The sequence below is a fragment of the Ranitomeya imitator genome, chromosome 1 (genome assembly GCF_032444005.1).
Source record: "Ranitomeya imitator isolate aRanImi1 chromosome 1, aRanImi1.pri, whole genome shotgun sequence".
Lineage (NCBI taxonomy): Eukaryota > Metazoa > Chordata > Amphibia > Anura > Dendrobatidae > Ranitomeya > Ranitomeya imitator.
Window position 1 is genome coordinate 7161658 of NC_091282.1, and position 21610 is coordinate 7183267.

At 48.4% G+C, this 21610-nt stretch overlaps 1 protein-coding gene across 3 annotated transcripts in view; it reads left to right on the forward strand.

The window, feature by feature from the left end:
• The window catches only part of LOC138658143 (C-type lectin domain family 7 member A-like), a 77334-nt gene extending 61539 nt beyond the window's left edge, over nucleotides 1–15795 (forward strand). For all 3 annotated transcript variants that reach the window (XM_069745679.1, XM_069745685.1, XM_069745690.1), the window contains 5 exons: nucleotides 3587–3676; nucleotides 4150–4433; nucleotides 13787–13939; nucleotides 14138–14232; nucleotides 15172–15795. In XM_069745679.1, the coding sequence (XP_069601780.1) occupies nucleotides 3587–3676; nucleotides 4150–4433; nucleotides 13787–13939; nucleotides 14138–14232; nucleotides 15172–15382 (833 nt within the window). In that variant the 3' untranslated portion in view covers nucleotides 15383–15795. The remainder of the gene's footprint in view (nucleotides 1–3586; nucleotides 3677–4149; nucleotides 4434–13786; nucleotides 13940–14137; nucleotides 14233–15171) is intronic.
• Nucleotides 15796–21610: the final 5815 nt, after the last annotated feature.

A 21610-nucleotide genomic window follows, 5' to 3' on the forward strand; every position in this document is an offset into this window, starting at 1 on the left:
ACTCCTCTACATGACGTCCGGTGCCCCACTTCCGGTTCGTCATATCCGGCTCCTGCATTTTCTCACAGTACGGCTGTCTATTCTTTCTCCATATATAGCGATCACACATAGTGTAGCCCTGCCTCATCCAATATGGCGACAGGACTCCTCTACATGACGTCCGGTGCCCCACTTCCGGTTCGTCATATCCGGCTCCTGCATTTTCTCACAGTACGGCTGTCTATTCTTTCTCCATATATAGCGATCACACATAGTGTAGCCCTGCCTCATCCAATATGGTGACGGGACTCCTCTACGTGACGTCCGGTGCCCCACTTCCGGTTCGTCATACCCGGCTCCTGCATTTTCTCACAGTACGGCTGTCTATTCTTTCTCCATATATAGCGATCACACATAGTGTAGCCCTGCCTCATCCAATATGGCGACGGGACTCCTCTACGTGACGTCCGGTGCCCCACTTCCGGTTCGTCATATCCGGCTCCTGCATTTTCTCACAGTACGGCTGTCTATTCTTTCTCCATATATAGCGATCACACATAGTGTAGCCCTGCCTCATCCAATATGGCGACGGGACTCCTCTACATGACGTCCGGTGCCCCACTTCCGGTTCGTCATACCCGGCTCCTGCATTTTCTCACAGTACGGCTGTCTATTCTTTCTCCATATATAGCGATCACACATAGTGTAGCCCTGCCTCATCCAATATGGCGACAGGACTCCTCTACGTGACGTCCGGTGCCCCACTTCCGGTTCGTCATATCCGGCTCCTGCATTTTCTCACAGTACGGCTGTCTATTCTTTCTCCATATATAGCGATCACACATAGCGTAGCCCTGCCTCATCCAATATGGTGACAGGACTCCTCTACGTGACGTCCGGTGCCCCACTTCCGGTTCGTCATATCCGGCTCCTGCATTTTCTCACAGTACGGCTGTCTATTCTTTCTCCATATATAGCGATCACACATAGTGTAGCCCTGCCTCATCCAATATGGCGACGGGACTCCTCTACGTGACGTCCGGTGCCCCACTTCCGGTTCGTCATACCCGGCTCCTGCATTTTCTCACAGTACGGCTGTCTATTCTTTCTCCATATATAGCGATCACACATAGTGTAGCCCTGCCTCATCCAATATGGCGACGGGACTCCTCTACGTGACGTCCGGTGCCCCACTTCCGGTTCGTCATACCCGGCTCCTGCATTTTCTCACAGTACAGCTGTCTATTCTTTCTCCATATATAGCGATCACACATAGTGTAGCCCTGCCTCATCCAATATGGCGACAGGACTCCTCTACGTGACGTCCGGTGCCCCACTTCCGGTTCGTCATATCCGGCTCCTGCATTTTCTCACAGTACGGCTGTCTATTCTTTCTCCATATATAGCGATCACACATAGTGTAGCCCTGCCTCATCCAATATGGCGACGGGACTCCTCTACGTGACGTCCGGTGCCCCACTTCCGGTTCGTCATACCCGGCTCCTGCATTTTCTCACAGTACAGCTGTCTATTCTTTCTCCATATATAGCGATCACACATAGTGTAGCCCTGCCTCATCCAATATGGTGACGGGACTCCTCTACGTGACGTCCGGTGCCCCACTTCCGGTTCGTCATATCCGGCTCCTGCATTTTCTCACAGTACGGCTGTCTATTCTTTCTCCATATATAGCGATCACACATAGTGTAGCCCTGCCTCATCCAATATGGTGACAGGACTCCTCTACGTGATGTCCGGTGCCCCACTTCCGGTTCGTCATACCCGGCTCCTGCCCGCTCGCCCGGCGTTCTCTCACAGTGCGGTTTGCACTGTTGAACTCAGCGCGTCACTTCCGCCCCATTATGGGCTCCGACGCTACGTAGCTCACATTGTCACTTCCGGCAGTTCTCCCGCCCTCAAGGGTTAAAATGCCCCATCCTCTCAGTTTCCTTACCCTAACAGCGGTGGACACCGCGGAGTCAGCTATCTACAAGGTATACTATTGGGGACATTGTACCTTCTCGGATCCACTATGGCACCGATTTTGGCACCTATATCACTGCCTTATTTATCCCCCCTTCTTTTCGGCTGCATTAGGAGACTCTCACTTAGATTGACGCTGTACTCTGGATATCATTGGTAGGCCTTATTGATATGCTTCCCACCGGCTTTTATTCCTTACACCACCGGGTCTAACCGGTTTTTCTATGTATTTACCTCTATTTTAGACAGCGCATATAGCCACCAGTATTTATCTACATCCCAATTTCTTGGTATGTATCTCTCTATATTTTTCTTCTCACTTACTGTGCCACTATAGTCCTACAGCTCTCTGCTATCATATACGCACTATAGATAAAAAAAAATTTTCTTTTGCCATAAACATGCACGGTTGTTCATGTCTATGTTGTATAGACTTTGTTTATTTATTATTTATGATTTTTGTATCCTATCTTGATGTATTGTCTTGATATATACTTTACAGTCACTGACGAAGGTCTTATGTGTGACCGAAACGTTTGAGTTGTGCATTGGGATATAATAAAACATCCAATCTTCTTCTCACAACAAAGTTGAGTGCTGGGTTTTGTTATTATTTTATCCATTGGTTTGGGAACCTACCCATGCACCACTTTAAGGTTGTGCACACGTTGACCTTTCACTTGTATTACCAGAGAGGCTATCACTAGAGAATGTCACCACCAGAGGGGCCATAAATAGAGGGGCTGCTACCGTAGCAGAGTGTGACAAGACCAGAAAGTGACACCGGAAGAGTGACACCATCAAAGATATCACCACCAGAAGGTGACACCAGTGTAGGCTGACACCACCAGAGTGACTCTACCAGAAGGGTCACCATCCGAGGGTGACATTACCAGAGACTGATCACTATAACTGCATGCTACATGGTGCCCATCATTACTAATATCAGCGGCACCATTAGTGCTTCCCTGTCCCAGCTCCTGCATTGCTCGTGGTTCCATGGGGGGCCCACATATGACCAGCATTGACATCAAGGATCAGTGCTGGGAGGAGAGGATGGATAGTCATGTAATGACTGACTTTTGTAGGGTGTTGGTGTCTTTTGACAGCTGCTCTAAGCCATTTGGGTCATAGACAAGTCTGTGTTGTGGGTGGCACAAGATGGCATCGCAGATAGTAGATTGTACAGCCATAATCTAAGGCTACATCCCCACGATAAGGAATAGCAGCGCATTGGATGCAGTGCTGATGCTTTCTAATTGATGCCCTTGTTTGTCAGTAGATGCGGATCCACCACATGTAATGACACTCAACGGTCAACATCCACTTCTACAGAGATTGACATGCATAAACCCGCATCACGGGTGCGTTTACGTAGCGTTAAATAGAATCACAGTGAGCGTGGGATCTCTATAGATCCATCCACTGTGATTGGAACGTAGAGTGCTGCACAAATGAGCTGCATCCAAAACGCTGCTCTCCCCGATGGTGGGCACATAACCCAACAGTACTGAGGAGCGAGTCTTCCGGGTGGAATTCCCTCCGCTCTGCTCCTGACATTACTGCATAACACAATGTGACCCATCTCTGTCCTCAGCGTCCAGTAACCTTCTCTGTTATTTAGGGTTCAGACGTTGGTCTCCGCACTTGGCTCTTCTGTTCCTGATGCTCAGTCTTATACTTTCCACAATTACCATCGAAAGGACAATAAAATGTGAGTAAAATTCACAGAATTTTCTGCGAAATCCAATGAAGCATTTCAGACTTATGTGTTGGAGTGAAGGGGCGGTTGGGAGCTCACCCAACACCAGTCGTGATAGGCAACATTCACACTAGGACACATCTGTACAGCGCTGTTTTTGGTGGTCTTTGGATTTTGAGCCGCCATCCCATATGGTACAAGAGCAAGGAGTAACTATCAAGGACCACCCATGTTCCTGCAGCTTTCTGTGAGTCTACAGAAATGGACGTTGCAGTTTTTTCCATGAGATCTCTAAGTTCTAGTGATCCCTCACCCCATCCAATCTTATGGAATAAGAGGGTCATTTGTCTAAAGTTTTCTTATAACTTTCTATGGTGCTATTCCTCTGTTACTCCCCCTCGAAGGCTGGAGTGTAGGACATCATGGTGAGATCAGCGGTGATTTGATAAGTTATGATTATTTTGGCACTCGTATTTCTCCTACAGACCTCCACGTGTCCAGCGAACTCCAGGCTCTTTCTACAAGTCACCAAGCAATAAACAGAAGTCTAATACAGAATGTGCAGAGTAGAGAGCACGTCCTGACCACTCTTCAGAGAGACCTGCAAACTACTGAGCAAACAGTCAAGCAGCTGACGGAGGAGACAGAGAGGCTCGCCTCCTCATTACAACGAACCGAAGACGAGCTGCAGGCCCAGAGAACCATAACAAACAGAACTCAGATGGAGCTGGAAAGAGCGGAGAAGAAGATGAGCGAAGAGCAAGCAAAGATAAGTCAGAGGGAATGAGGTATGGGGTGGGCGAGACACCAACTCTAGAGTGAAGATGTACCTGACGACATGGCAGATGATGGGGCATCATGCATAAATCCAAAATCTCCACTACGTCAGAGAATCTCCAAAAACTAAACATCAAAGTGTCTTCCAAAACTCTCCTACACTGGAGCATCTCCAAAAACTCCCCAACATCTAAGCTTTTCACAAAATTGCACCACCCTAGAGCAACCCTAAAACTTCGGCACACTAGAGCAATTCTAAAAAAAAGTCCACCTCACCACATGACCTCAAAAACTCCATCACACTGGAAAATCTGATTGTCACAAGTCACAGATACGTTTTTAATTATTGCCTGCTTATCTCCAGCCTGTGGCTCCTCGGGTAAAAAGATGGATGCCTCCAGGCAAGAAGTCAAGCAAAGTCCAAAGATTCAGATTTTAGATTTTGCCTGACCAAAGTCAATGGTTCCTTTAGGGGGTACGTTTGAATCATCAATTGGAAGATAGATGTGTAAATTGTGTGTAAATGGGTTAGTAACTGGCTTAGTGATAGAAAGCAGAGGGTGGTTATAAATGGTATAGTCTCTAACTGGGTCGCTGTGACCAGTGGGGTACCGCAGGGGTCGGTATTGGGACCTGTTCTCTTCAACATATTCATTAATGATCTAGTAGAAGGTTTACACAGTAAAATATCGATATTTGCAGATGATACAAAACTATGTAAAGCAGTTAATACAAGAGAAGATAGTATTCTGCTACAGATGGATCTGGATAAGTTGGAAACTTGGGCTGAAAGGTGGCAGATGAGGTTTAACAATGATAAATGTAAGGTTATACACATGGGAAGAAGGAATCAATATCACCATTACACACTGAACGGGAAACCACTGGGTAAATCTGACAGGGAGAAGGACTTGGGGATCCTAGTTAATGATAAACTTACCTGGAGCAGCCAGTGCCAGGCAGCAGCTGCCAAGGCAAACAGGATCATGGGGTGCATTAAAAGAGGTCTGGATACACATGATGAGAGCATTATACTGCCTCTGTACAAATCCCTAGTTAGACCGCACATGGAGTACTGTGTCCAGTTTTGGGCACCGGTGCTCAGGAAGGATATAATGGAACTAGAGAGAGTACAAAGGAGGGCAACAAAATTAATAAAGGGGATGGGAGAACTACAATACCCAGATAGATTAGCGAAATTAGGATTATTTAGTCTAGAAAAAAGACGACTGAGGGGCGATCTAATAACCATGTATAAGTATATAAGGGGACAATACAAATATCTCGCTGAGGATCTGTTTATACCAAGGAAGGTGACGGGCACAAGGGGGCATTCTTTGCGTCTGGAGGAGAGAAGGTTTTTCCACCAAAATAGAAGAGGATTCTTTACTGTTAGGGCAGTGAGAATCTGGAATTGCTTGCCTGAGGAGGTGGTGATGGTGAACTCAGTCGAGGGGTTCAAGAGAGGCCTGGATGTCTTCCTGGAGCAGAACAATATTGTATCATACAATTATTAGGTTCTGTAGAAGGACGTAGATCTGGGGATTTATTATGATGGAATATAGGCTGAACTGGATGGACAAATGTCTTTTTTCGGCCTTACTAACTATGTTACTATGTTACTATGTTACTATGTGATGTGATCCCGGCCTCAGACGTAGTCTATGATTATGTACCTCAGCTTGGAGATAAGCAGGCCTACATGTGATGGAGAGGTGGGCTGTTTCTGGTTTTGAGATAGTGAACATAGTCACTTGGAACATTAGGATCCTATCCTTTGTGGCAGCAATGTTAAACCCTTTGGTGAAGAATGGTGAGTTGATGGGTTCAAAGTCTGGTAATACTCAGTAGTAACGCTTCCGGGCCCCGGGGCCTCATTACATTTGGCTAGTTCAGAAACTATAAAGACTTCTGATTGTAGATTTTGACAGCTGAGTTGGGATTTTTTTCAGACAATTTTCACAAATCTCTTGTAAATTTCAAGACAAATGAAAAAAGCCGTTCTAACACGTCATTATGATGTGAATAAAAGTGTACAATTTACATCTAAATAAGTTATTTATTAAATAGTCAAATGCTCCAAAATCCTATCTGGTCATTTAGGGCGAAAACCTCCTGGTTGTTAAGGACTAGTTCACACTGATGCCATAACTGCAGATGTTATACCTTCATCGGCTGCGGCAACACGTGTCCCAATAGGAACTTGAGGTTGTTAGTGAAGATTGGGATCAGAATATAGAAGCCACTGCCGAGTCCCAGCGACCGCCATAGTAGGACCCCAATCTATTAAAAAATGGCCATTGTTTTTTTTATTTTTTTCTGAAATTAATAGTACATATGAAAATACAAAACTTTTTTATTATTTACGATCACAGAATTTCCCTTCTTTCGGCCCCTGGACTGTTAATTCATTCTCAAGATATCTGCCTCTAACTCCTTTCCTTTGTGTGTGTGTCTGTCTATAGCAATCCCTCTTGTATATGTCTGTCTCTAATTCCTCTCCCTCCATGTCTGTCTGCCTCTTGCTCCTCACCCTCAATGTCTCTGTCTACCTCTTGCTCCTCTCCCTCTATGTCTGTCTGCCTCTTGCTCCTCACCCTGAATGTTTCTGTCTACCTCATGCTCCTCACTCTCAATGTTTCTGTCTACCTCTTGCTCCTCACCTTCAATGTTTCTGTCTACCTCTTGCTCCTCACCCTCAATGTTTCTACCTACCTCTTGCTCCTCACCCTCAATGTCTGTCTAGCTGTTGCTCCTCACCCTCCATATCTCTGTCTACCTGTTGCTCCTCACCCTCCATGTCTCTGTCTACCTCTTGCTCCTCACCCTCCATGTCTCTGACTACCTCTTGCTCCTCACCCTCCATGTCTGTGTCTACCTCTTGCCCCTCACTCTCCATGTCTCTGTCTACCTCATGCTCCTCACCCTCAATGTTTCTGTCTACCCCTTGCTCATCACTCTCCATGTCTCTGTCTTCCTCTTGCTCCTCACCCTCAATGTTTCTGTCTACCCATTGCTCCTCACTCTCCATGATTCTGTCTACCTCTTGCTTCTCACCCTCCATGTCTCTGTCTACCTCTTGCTCCTCACTCTCCATGTCTCTGTCTACCTCATGCTCCTCACCCTCAATGTTTCTGTCTACCCCTTGCTCATCACTCTCCATGTCTCTGTCTTCCTCTTGCTCCTCACCCTCAATGTTTCTGTCTACCCATTGCTCCTCACTCTCCATGATTCTGTCTACCCCTTGCTCCTCACTCTCCATGTCTGTCTACCTCTTGCTCCTCACCCTCCATGTCTCTGTCTACCTCTTGCTCCTCACTCTCCATGTCTCTGTCTACCTCTTGCTCCTCATCCTCAATGTTTCTGTCTACCTGTTGCTCCTCACCCTCCATGTATCTGTCTTCCTCTTGCTCCTCACCCTCCATGTCTCTGACTACCTCTTGCTCCTCACCCTCCATGTCTCTGTCTTCCTCTTACTCCTCACCCTCAATGTTTCTGTCTACCCCTTGCTCCTCACTCTCCATGTCTCTGTCTACCTCTTGCTCCTCACCCTCAATGTTTCTGTCTACCCATTGCTCCTCACCCTCCATGACTCTGTCTACCTCTTGCTCCTCACCCTCCATGTCTCTGTCTACCTCTTGCTCCTCACTCTCTATGTCTCTGTCTACCTCTTGCTCCTCACCCTCAATGTTTCTGTCTACCCCTTGCTCCTCACCATGTCTCTGTCTACCTCTTGCTCCTCACCCTCCATGTCTCTGTCTACCTCTTGCTCCTCATTCTCCATGTCTCCGTCTACCTCTTGCTCCTCACCCTCCATGTCTCGGTCTACCTCTTGCTCCTCACCCTCAATGTCTCCGTCTACCTTTTGCTCCTCACTCTCCATGTCTCTGTCTACCTCTTGTTCCTCATCCTCCATGTCTCTGTCTACCTCTTTCTCCTCATTCTCTATGTCTCCGTCTACCCCTTGCTCCTCACTCTCTATGTCTCTGTCTACCTCTTGCTCCTCACCCTCAATGTTTCTGTCTACACCTTGCTCCTCACTCTCGATGTCTGTCAACCTCTTGCTCCACATCCTCCATGTCTCTGTCTACTTCTTACTCCTCACCCTCCATGTCTGTGTCTACCTCTTGCTCCTCACCCTCTATGTCTCTGTCTACCTCTTGCTCCTCATTCACCATGTCTCTGTCTACCTCTTGCTCCTCACCCTCCATGTCTGTCTACCTGTTGCTCCTCACTCTCCATGTCTCTGTCTACCTCTTGTTCCTCATCCTCCATGTCTCTGTCTACCTCTTGCTCCTCACCCTCAATGTCTCTGTCTACATCTTGCTCCTCACTCTCAATGTCTCGGTCTACCTCTTGCTCCTCACTCTCCATGTCTCTGTCTACCTCTTGCTCCTCACCCTCAATGTCTGTGTCTACCTCTTGCTCCTCACTCTCCATGTCTCTGTCTACCTCTTGTTCCTCATCCTCCATGTCTGTCTACCTCTTGCTCCTCACCCTCCATGTCTCTGTCTACCTCTTGCTCCTCACTCTCCATGTCTCTGTCTACTTCTTGCTCCTCACCCTCCATGTCTGTGTCTACCTCTTGCTCCTCACCCTCCATGTCTGTGTCTTCCTCTTGCTCCTCACCCTCCATGTCTGTGTCTACCTCTTGCTCCTCACCCTCCATGTCTGTGTCTACTTCTTGCTCCTCACCCTCCCTGTCTGTGTCTACCTCTTGCTCCTCACCCTCCATGTCTGTGTCTACCTCTTGCTCCTCACCCTCCATGTCTGTGTCTACCTCTTGCTCCTCACCCTCCATGTCTGTGTCTACCTCTTGCTCCTCACCCTCCATGTCTGTGTCTACCTCTTACTCCTTACCCTCCATGTCTGTGTCTACCTCTTGCTCCTCACCCTCCATGTCTGTTTCTACCTCTTGCTCCTCACCCTCCATGTCTGTGTCTACCTCTTGCTCCTCACCCTCCATGTCTGTGTCTACCTCTTGCTCCTCACCCTCCATGTCTGTGTCTACCTCTTGCTCCTCACCCTCCATGTCTGTGTCTACCTCTTGCTCTTCAATCTCCATGTCTGTGTCTACCTCTTACTCCTCACCCTCCATGTCTCTGTCTACCCCTTGCTCCTCACCCTCCATGTCTCTGTCTACCCCTTGCTCCTCACTCTCCATGTCTGTGTCTACCTCTTGCTCCTCCCCCTCAATGTTTCTGACTACCTCTTGCTCCTCACCCTCCATGTCTCTGTCTACCTCTTGCTCATCACTCTCCATGTCTCTGTCTACCTCTTGCTCCTCACTCTCCATGTCTCTGTCTACTTCTTGCTCCTCACCCTCCATGTCTGTGTCTACCTCTTGCTCCTCACCCTCCATGTCTGTGTCTACCTCTTGCTCCTCACCCTCCATGCCTCTGACTACTTCTTGCTCCTCACCCTCCATGTCTCTGTCTACTTCATGCTCCTCACTCTCCATGTCTGTGTCTACCTCTTGCTCCTCACTCTCCATGTCTGTGTCTACCTCTTGCTCCTCACCCTCCATGCCTCTGACTACCTCTTGCTCCTCACTCTCCATGTCTCTGTCTACTTCTTGCTCCTCACTCTCCATGTCTCTGTCTACTTCTTGCTCCTCACCCTCCATGTCTGTGTCTACCTCTTGCACCTCACCCTCCATGTCTGTGTCTACCTCTTGCTCCTCACACTCCATGCCTCTGACTACTTCTTGCTCCTCACCCTCCATGTCTCTGTCTACTTCTTGCTCCTCACTCTCCATGTCTGTGTCTACCTCTTGCTCCTCACTCTCCATGTCTGTGTCTACTTCTTGCTCCTCACCCTCCATGTCTGTGTCTACCTCTTGCTCCTCACCCTCCATGTCTGTGTCTACCTCTTGCTCCTCACCCTCCATGTCTGTGTCTACCTCTTGCTCCTCACCCTCCATGTCTGTGTCTACCTCTTGCTCCTCACCCTCCATGTCTGTGTCTACCTCTTGCTCCTCACTCTCCATGTCTCTGTCTACTTCTTGCTCCTCACTCTCCATGTCTGTGTCTACCTCTTGCTCCTCACCCTCCATGTCTGTGTCTACCTCTTGCTCCTCACCCTCCATGTCTGTGTCTACCTCTTGCTCCTCACCCTCCATGTCTGTGTCTACCTCTTGCTCCTCATCCTCCATGTCTGTGTCTACCTCTTGCTCCTCACCCTCCATGTCTGTGTCTACCTCTTGCTCCTCACCCTCCATGTCTGTGTCTACCTCTTGCTCCTCACCCTCCATGTCTGTGTCTACCTCTTGCTCCTCACCCTCCATGTCTGTGTCTACCTCTTGCTCCTCACCCTCCATGTCTGTGTCTACCTCTTGCTCCTCACCCTCCATGTCTGTGTCTACCTCTTGCTCCTCACCCTCCATGTCTGTGTCTACCTCTTGCTCCTCACACTCCATGCCTCTGACTACTTCTTGCTCCTCACCCTCCATGTCTCTGTCTACTTCTTGCTCCTCACTCTCCATGTCTGTGTCTACCTCTTGCTCCTCACTCTCCATGTCTGTGTCTACTTCTTGCTCCTCACCCTCCATGTCTGTGTCTACCTCTTGCTCCTCACCCTCCATGTCTGTGTCTACCTCTTGCTCCTCACCCTCCATGTCTGTGTCTACCTCTTGCTCCTCACCCTCCATGTCTGTGTCTACCTCTTGCTCCTCACCCTCCATGTCTGTGTCTACCTCTTGCTCCTCACTCTCCATGTCTCTGTCTACTTCTTGCTCCTCACTCTCCATGTCTGTGTCTACCTCTTGCTCCTCACCCTCCATGTCTGTGTCTACCTCTTGCTCCTCACCCTCCATGTCTGTGTCTACCTCTTGCTCCTCACACTCCATGCCTCTGACTACTTCTTGCTCCTCACCCTCCATGTCTCTGTCTACTTCTTGCTCCTCACTCTCCATGTCTGTGTCTACCTCTTGCTCCTCACTCTCCATGTCTGTGTCTACTTCTTGCTCCTCACCCTCCATGTCTGTGTCTACCTCTTGCTCCTCACCCTCCATGTCTGTGTCTACCTCTTGCTCCTCACCCTCCATGTCTGTGTCTACCTCTTGCTCCTCACCCTCCATGTCTGTGTCTACCTCTTGCTCCTCACCCTCCATGTCTGTGTCTACCTCTTGCTCCTCACTCTCCATGTCTCTGTCTACTTCTTGCTCCTCACTCTCCATGTCTGTGTCTACCTCTTGCTCCTCACCCTCCATGTCTGTGTCTACCTCTTGCTCCTCACCCTCCATGTCTGTGTCTACCTCTTGCTCCTCACCCTCCATGTCTGTGTCTACCTCTTGCTCCTCATCCTCCATGTCTGTGTCTGCCTCTTGCTCCTCACCCTCCATGTCTGTGTCTGCCTCTTGCTCCTCACCCTCCATGTCTGTGTCTACCTCTTGCTCCTCACCCTCCATGTCTGTGTCTACCTCTTGCTCCTCACCCTCCATGTCTGTGTCTACCTCTTGCTCCTCACCCTCCATGTCTGTGTCTACCTCTTGCTCCTCATCCTCCATGTCTGTGTCTACCTCTTGCTCCTCACCCTCCATGTCTGTGTCTACCTCTTGCTCCTCACCCTCCATGTCTGTGTCTACCTCTTGCTCCTCACCCTCCATGTCTGTGTCTACCTCTTGCTCCTCATCCTCCATGTCTGTGTCTACCTCTTGCTCCTCACCCTCCATGTCTGTGTCTACCTCTTGCTCCTCACCCTCCATGTCTGTGTCTACCTCTTGCTCCTCACCCTCCATGTCTGTGTCTACCTCTTGCTCCTCACTCTCCATGTCTGTGTCTACCTCTTGCTCCTCACCCTCCATGTCTGTGTCTACCTCTTGCTCCTCACCCTCCATGTCTGTGTCTACCTCTTGCTCCTCACCCTCCATGTCTGTGTCTACCTCTTGCTCCTCACCCTCCATGTCTGTGTCTACCTCTTGCTCCTCATCCTCCATGTCTGTGTCTACCTCTTGCTCCTCACCCTCCATGTCTGTGTCTACCTCTTGCTCCTCACCCTCCATGTCTGTGTCTACCTCTTGCTCCTCACCCTCCATGTCTGTGTCTACCTCTTGCTCCTCACCCTCCATGTCTGTGTCTACCTCTTGCTCCTCACCCTCCATGTCTGTGTCTACCTCTTGCTCCTCACCCTCCATGTCTGTGTCTACCTCTTGCTCCTCACCCTCCATGTCTGTGTCTACCTCTTGCTCCTCACCCTCCATGTCTGTGTCTACCTCTTGCTCCTCACCCTCCATGTCTGTGTCTACCTCTTGCTCCTCACCCTCCATGTCTGTGTCTACCTCTTGCTCCTCACCCTCCATGTCTGTGTCTACCTCTTGCTCCTCACCCTCCATGTCTGTGTCTACCTCTTGCTCCTCACCCTCCATGTCTGTGTCTACCTCTTGCTCCTCACCCTCCATGTCTGTGTCTACCTCTTGCTCCTCACCCTCCATGTCTGTGTCTACCTCTTGCTCCTCATCCTCCATGTCTGTGTCTACCTCTTGCTCCTCACCCTCCATGTCTGTGTCTACCTCTTGCTCCTCACCCTCCATGTCTATGTCTACCTCTTGCTCCTCACCCTCCATGTCTGTGTCTACCTCTTGCTCCTCACCGTCCATGTCTGTGTCTACCTCTTGCTCCTCACCGTCCATGTCTGTGTCTACCTCTTGCTCCTCACCCTCCATGTCTGTGTCTACCTCTTGCTCCTCACCCTCCATGTCTGTGTCTACCTCTTGCTCCTCACCCTCCATGTCTGTGTCTACCTCTTGCTCCTCACCCTCCATGTCTGTGTCTACCTCTTGCTCCTCACCCTCCATGTCTGTGTCTACCTCTTGCTCCTCACTCTCCATGTATCTGTCTACTTCTTGCTCCTCACTCTCCATGTCTGTGTCTACCTCTTGCTCCTCACTCTCCATGTCTGTGTCTACCTCTTGCTCCTCACCCTCCATGCCTCTGACTACCTCTTGCTCCTCACCCTCCATGCCTCTGACTACCTCTTGCTCCTCACCCTCCATGTCTTTGTCTTCTATCTCCTCCCTTTTCCTTCCCCCTCTACTCTGCATACAAGTTTCAGAGCACCAACCATCATCTCCCCTCTCAGTAATGGGAAAGTCCGTCTTTACCGATGTGGATTTGACCTATTTTACCTATAAGCTTAGAGTTAACTATCGATATCCAGGGGAAGAGCGAAGCAGATTTCTCCAATAAGATAAATGACAGTTTCGTATTTCCATGTGAACTAATGATTATGAAACATAACGGTGTCTCTAAGTTCAGCACCACGGGCATTTTTACCTTGGTAATTCTCCATCTCTGCATCTGACATCTGTATTTTCATAGTGGACTGATGGCATCCATATTTCTATACTTTGCAGATATTTGCCCAGAAGGTTGGATTCTGGTTGGTAGTAAATGTGTCCTCCTCACAGATGTAAAAGGAAAATGGATGGATTGTGTTGAGTTTTGTAAAAACAGAGGCGCCAACCTTATTGTCATCCTATGGAATGATCTGACGCTTCAGGTAAAGCCCGGGGGTCTGGTGAGGGTCTTACTTCTGGTCCATGTGACGTGATGTTAGAATGTCTCCACTACTTCTCCACCAGCAGGCCGGTCATCCCTTGGCCTCTGAACCATCACACATCCACCAAGTAGCCATCCATGTGGTGTGCGGAGGTTCTGATTCCAGGAATAACACTGTTCCTTTTATGACTCATTTCAGGAATTTCTGTCTAATAAAACAGACGATTTCTGGGTCGGGAAGGAATATAGATGGTCAGAGAATTTCTGGAGTTGGGAATGGCCAGAACAGTACTGGTAAGTCAGACAATGTAATGAGACATCAGTCTATGAAAAGCTTTACTGTGCACATTACTAGGACCCTCGGCCACCATGTCATCACGGCATCGCCATGCATGGACTTCACTAGGCAGTAACTCCAATACTGAGAGGTTTCCTGGAGCGTTCCCCAGGAGATGAATCTCTAACCAGCCATAGGTGACCTACGTAAGGGCAAAACTAGAGATGACTGAGAGCAAAGGGAGAGGAAATCAAGATGAGAAAGACAAGAGGTAAAGAGGGGACATCATAGAAGAGAAGAAAGGAGAAGAGAGAAAAAGAGAAAAGAAGATGGAGATAGAAGGAAAGACAAGGGAACAACGAGAGACTAACATTAGAGAGGAGAGGAAAAGAGGAGATACAAAGAAAGAAAGGAAAGTAAGAGGAGAGACAAGAAGAAGGGGACAGGATGTAAGAAAGGTGGAAAGGAGAGAAGATGAAATGAGGAGAGGAGATGAACATCAAAGAGGAAATGAGAAAGAAGATAGAGGAAATGAGAAGAAAGGCAGAAATAACATGAGACAGTGGAGCCAAGAGTAGAGAACGAGAGGAGAAGAAAGGACAAAGAGGGAAGAAGAGAGGAAGAGCTGTGATAAGACGGGAGGGAGAAGAATCAAGAAGCCGTACAGAAGAGAGCAGAAAAGGGTAAAATGAGAGAAACAAGAAGGAAGGAGGAAGTAGAGAGGAAAGGATGTATCACCGGCGAGGGATGGATTGGTTTGGATCACCAAGTAGCTGTTTGATGGTCACAGGAGGACCTGAATTTCATATTCGTCCATATTGGAAGTAGTAAGAATAAGAGGAGCAGTTAGTGGCCGGTTCGAGGCTCGTATCACGGTGCCATGAGGTGCGAAGAGTCTGAGACACATTCACATCAACATCTTTCTTGTACTTTATACTTTTTACTTTGTTTTTCAGGATCCAAAATGGAAATTGTTGGAAAATTAGCAAAAGAGGCTTAATGTATGAGAAATGTTCAGAAGAGAGAAGGTGCGTCTGCGAAAAGAATCTCGTCCTGACGACAATAAGGACGTATGCCTCTGGCTATGATCTCCCGTATCTGATCCTGTCAGGCACAGAATATTACTGCTTGAGAACACAGTCAGGAACAAAAGCATCCAGTAAATGACCGCGTCCCGCCCCCGCGCTACGTGCTGCGCACACCGGTGTCACCTCCAGCTGTAGATACAACGATGAAGACCAGCACCTGTATATAGGCTATAAAATGTCTCCATTAACTAGTAATAAAAGTCCTGTCACAGGATAAATCACGGTGGCTCAATGGTTAGCACAGCAGCCGTTCAAATCCCACCAAGGACAACATCTGCAAGGAGTTTGCGTGGGTTTCCTCCGGATTCTCCGGTTTCCTCCCACATTCCAAACACATACTGATAGGGAATTTAGATTGTGATGATTATGTCTGTAAAGTGCTGCAGAATATGTTTGCCTGATATAAATAAAAAATTATTATAATAAATCTGATCCATAGGATATCTATCCCTTGGGGTCCCCATGGCCCGTATGACTGAGGATCCTGCCTGACAACAGCTCCTATGTGCAAAAGATAAAGAAATAGAAGATGTCAGACTGCGCAGGATCTTCATTCACATGAATGGGGCAGATCACATGTGCAGAATAGTAAAGCTTCACTCCATAAAGAATAGAAATTCACCGCACACTCTTAAATGCTGGTTTGCAGACGTGTATTCACACGTTTATTCCAAAAGTTGTTTCAGACAGAAAAAATAAACCACAAGCAGTGTAGAGATAAAGTAAGATACAACAACCCAACGTTTCGACCCTCCTGGGTCTTAAGGTACCGTCACACTCAGTGACGCTGCAGCGATACTGACAACGATGTCGATCGCTGCAGCGTCGCTGTTTGGTCGCTGGAGAGCTGTCACACAGACAGCTCTCCAGTGACCAATGATCCCGAGGTCCCCGGTAACCAGGGTAAACATCGGGTTACTAAGCGCAGGGCCGCGCTTAGTAACCTGATGTTTACCCTGGTTACCATTGTAAATGTAAAAAAAAAACAGTACATACTTACATTCCGCTGTCTGTCCTCCGGCGCTGTGCTTTCCTCTGCACTGTCAGCGCCGGTCAGCTGGAAAGCAGAGTAGTGACGTCACCGCTGTGCTTCCCGGCTGGCCGGCGCTGACACAGGATGCAGGAGGAGAGCAGAGAAGCAGAGCGCCGGGGACAGACAGCGGAAGGTAAGTATGTAGTGTTTGTTTTTTTTACTTTTACGCTGGTAACCAGGGTAAACATCGGGTTACTAAGCGCGGCCCTGCGTTTAGTTACCCGATGTTTACCCTGGTTACCAATGAGGACATCGCTGGATCGGTGTCACACACGCCGATTCAGCGACTTTCCTCAGCGACCAACGACATCACAGCAGGGGCCTGATGGTTGGTCGCTGTCACACATAACGATTTCCTTAATGATATCGTTGCTACATCACAAAAAGCAACAATATCGTTAACGATATCGTTATGTGTGACGGTACCTTTAGTCATGGGGTTACTAGTGAAGACAAAAAAACAACGTATAAGACACTGAATCATATATACATTATATACATTATGTACAAAGGAATATAAGGTAACAGGATTTAGCATGGTAGCATAAGTATGGTTTCCAACAAGAATAAAATTGCATCAAAAAGAGACGGGGCTGCCAGTACTAGTTGTAGCATTATACTAGAATTAGATACAATATAATGTAGTAGAAAGACATATGACAGGCCAGTATTACCTTGGTAGGAGATGCCAAAGTAGAAGGTAGAGGATGTAGGACCCTTAGACTTAGGGTAACCGAAACTGTAATGGATAATGGGGATATTATCAGGGACGTAAGCAAACACAATTAGTAAGTCTAGGAAAAGGGGAGCTGCATGGTATGGTGATAATGCAATAGATAGCTCCATCCAGGATGGCTGAAATGTGGACGCAGGGACACAGAGGTAGGAAATGGCCATAAGATATTAGGCTGCGGTAGTGTAAAATAGTGCAGTGATAGGGGCACATCAGATGGGTTGCTGCCAGTAGGGTGGTGGTAGCTAGTCTCCCGGGGGGCTATGGGCAAGTATGTTGCAAGAGGACGTCGTAGTAAGGACGATATATAAGATCAAGATTACCTGCTGAAGGTGTGGTGTCCAGGGTGATATAGCGGCGCATCCGCGTCTTGCTCGGTGTGCGGCTGTCTGATCTGTGCCTGGAAGCCAACAGCGGCGTTTTAAATGATCCCATATCGCTGGACCTGAAGTTTCTTACCGGGACCAGAAGTGACGTATCGTTGCAGAGAAGGTTATACTGCGCATGTCTGGTTGTGAAACCAAAGCGACGGACATGCTGGGGCAGGGGAAGGAGCAATAATAAACGGCCACAAATGACGTATCGTTACTGGGAAGGGTATACTGCGTATGCACGGTAATCATGGCGACGGACGTGCTGGGGCCGGGGGAGGAGCAATAATAAACAGCCATAAAAATGGTGGCAAATCAAAATGGGCAAACAGGGAAGCATGGTGAGTGAGGTATATAAGCTACCCATAGTAAACTGCCCTGGAACCCTGATATATTGGTGGGGCAGGTGAAGATATCAATGGGACCAGGAAGAAAATAAAATAATATGACTATCTATAGTAAATAAGGACAACTCACCTATAGGGAATAGTGTTTAGCGAGTCTGCAAAATAAATGGTAAAGTTGTTAGGATCATATTAACCAGTCAATCTCTCTGTTAAGACCTCTAGGGGCCAGGGTATCTAGTTTATGGATCCAGTAGGCCTCCCTAGTTTTTAGAAGTCTGATGTGATTGCCTCCTCTCCTAGGCCTGGGTACGTGTTCGATCACCTGGTATTTGAGTTGTGCCACAGTGTGTTTCAATTTAATGAAGTGGTCTGGCATGGGAAGCCAGGTTTTACCGCACCGAATGGTCGATTTGTGGCTCGCGATTCTCTCTCTGACATGTTGAGTCGTTTCCCCAATGTATAGGAGCCCGCATGGACATTTTATTAAGTACACTACGAAATTGGAGTTACAGGTATGGTAACCATGAATAGGAAATGATTTACCCGTCCTAGGATGAGTGACATTGTCCGATTTATTAACATTGGACCATGAGGCACAGCTTAGACAGGGAAAGGTGCCCTGTCTACGAGTGGTCAGGAAGCTTTGAGTCATGGTTGGACGTAGACTGCCAATGTCAGCACGTACCAACTTATCCCTGATGTTGGGAGCCCTCCTGTTGCACATGAGAACTGGTGAGGTAAAGCAATCTACTCTGCGGTATGCCCTAGATAGTAGAGGCCAGTGTTTTCTGATGATAGATTGGACTTTTGGCATCAGGGGATGATATGTACACATGTACCAGACATGCGCAGTATAACCTTCTCTGCAACAATACGTCACTTCCGGTCCCGGCGACGCACTTCCGGTCCGGCGATATGGGATCATTTAAAACGCCGCTGTTGGCTTCCAGGCACAGATCAGACAGCCGCACACCTAGCAGGACGCGGATGCGCCACTCTATCACCCTGGACACCACACCTACACACATATCATCCTCTGATGCCAAAAGTCCAATCTATCATCAGAAAACACTGGCCTCTACTATGTGGTCCAGATGCGCCGCTCTATCACCCTGGACACCACACCTTCAGCAGGTAATCTTGATCTTATATATCGTCCTTACTACGACGTCCTCTTGCAACATACTTGCCCATAGCCCCCCGGGAGACTAGCTACCACCACCCTACTGGCAGCAACCCACCAGGAACAGGATGGAGCCAATCATACCAGGAACAGGATGGGGCCAATATACCAGGAAAAGGATGGGGCCAATCATACCAGGAACAGGATGGGGCCAATCATACCAGGAACAGGATGGAGGAGCCAATTATACCAGGAACTGGATGGAGCCAATTATACCAGGAACTGGATGGGACCAATCATACCAGGAACGGGATGGGACCAATCATACCAGGAACAGGATGGGGCCAATCATACCAGGAACAGGATGGAGCCAATCATACCAGGAACAGGATGGAGCCAATCATACCAGGAAATGATGGGGCCAATCATACCAGGAACAGGATGGGCCAATTATACCAGGAACAGGATGGGGCCAATCATACCAGGAACAGGATGGGGCCAATCATACCAGGAACAGGATGAGGCCAATCATACCAGGAACAGGATGGGGCCAATCATACCAGGAACAGGATGGGGCCAATCATACCAGGAACAGGATGGGGCCAATCATACCAGGAACAGGATGGGGCCAATCATACCAGGAACAGGATGGGGCCAATCATACCAGGAACAGGATGAGGCCAATCATACCAGGAACAGGATGGGGCCAATCATACCAGGAACAGGATGGGGCCAATCATACCAGGAACAGGATGGGGCCAATCATACCAGGAACAGGATGGGGCCAATCATACCAGGAACAGGATGGGGCCAATCATACCAGGAACAGGATGAGGCCAATCATACCAGGAACAGGATGGGTCCAATCATACCAGGAAATGATGGGGCCAATCATACCAGGAAATGATGGGGCCAATCATACCAGGAAATAATGGGGCCAATCATACCAGGAACAGGATGAGGGCCAATTATACCAGGAACAGGATGGGGCCAATCATACCAGGAACAGGATGAGGCCAATCATAACAGGAACAGGACGGGGCAAATCATACCAGGATAAGGATTAGACCAATCATACCAGGAACAGGATGGGGCCAATCATACCAGGAACAGGATGAGGCCAATCATACCAGGAACAGGATGGGGCCAATCATACCAGGATAAGGATGAGGCCAATCATACCAGGAACAGGATGAGGCCAATCATACCAGGAACAGGATGGGGCCAATCATATCAGGAACAGGATGGGGCCAATCATACCGGGAACAGGATGAGGCCAATCATACCAGGAACAGGATGGGGCCAATCATATCAGGAACAGGATGGGGCCAATCATACCGGGAACAGGATGAGGCCAATCATACCAGGAACAGGATGAGGCCAATCATACCAGGAACAGGATGAGGCCAATCATACCAGGAACAGGATGGGGCCAAACATATCAGGAACAGGATGAGGCCAATCATACCAGGAACAGGATGGGACCAATCATAACAGGAACAGGATGGGACCAATCATACCAGGAACAGAATGGGGCCAATCATAACAGGAACAGAATGGAGGCAATCATACCAGGAGCAGGATGGGGCCAATCATATCAGGAAATGATGGGACCAATCATACCAGGAACAGGATGGGGCCAATCATACCAGGAACAGGATGAGGCCAATCATACCAGGAGCAAAATGGGGCCACTATACCAGGAACAGGATGGGACCAATGATACCAGGAACAGGATGGGGCCAATCATACCAGGAACAGGATGGGGCCAATCATACCAGGAACAGAATGGGGCCAATCATATAAAGGAACAGAATGGGGCCAATCATACCAGGAACAGAATGGAGGCAATCATACCAGGAGCAGGATGGGGCCAATCATATCAGGAAATGATGGGACCAATCATACCAGGAAAAGGATGGGGCCAATCATACCAGGAACAGAATGGGGCCAATCATATCAGGAAATGATGGGACCAATCATACCAGGAACAGGATGAGGCCAATCATACCAGGAGCAGGATGGGGCCAATCATATCAGGAAATGATGGGACCAATCATACCAGGAACAGGATGGGGCCAATCATACCAGGAGCAGGATGGGGCCAATCATATCAGGAAATGATGGGACCAATCATACCAGGAACAGGATGAGGGCAATCATACCAGGAACAGGATGGAGCCAATTATACCAGGAACAGGATGGGGCCAATCATACCAGGAACAGGATGGAGCCAATTGTACCAGGAACAGGATTGGGCCAATCATACCAGGAGAAGGATGGGGCCACTATACCAGGAGCAGGATGGGGCCAATCATAACAGGAACAGGATGGGGCAAATCATACCAGGAAATGATGGGGCCAATCATACCAGGAACAGGATGAGGGCCAATCATACCAGGAACAGGATGAGGCCAATCATAACAGGAACAGGATGGGGCAAATCATACCAGGATAAGGATTAGACCAATCATACCAGGAACAGGATGGGGCCAATCATACCAGGAACAGGATGAGGCCAATCATACCAGGAACAGGATGGGGCCAATCATACCAGGAAAAGGATGGGGCCAATCATATCAGGAACAGGATGGGGCCAATCATACCGGGAACAGGATGAGGCCAATCATACCAGGAACAGGATGAGGCCAATCATACCAGGAACAGGATGAGGCCAATCATACCAGGAACAGGATGGGG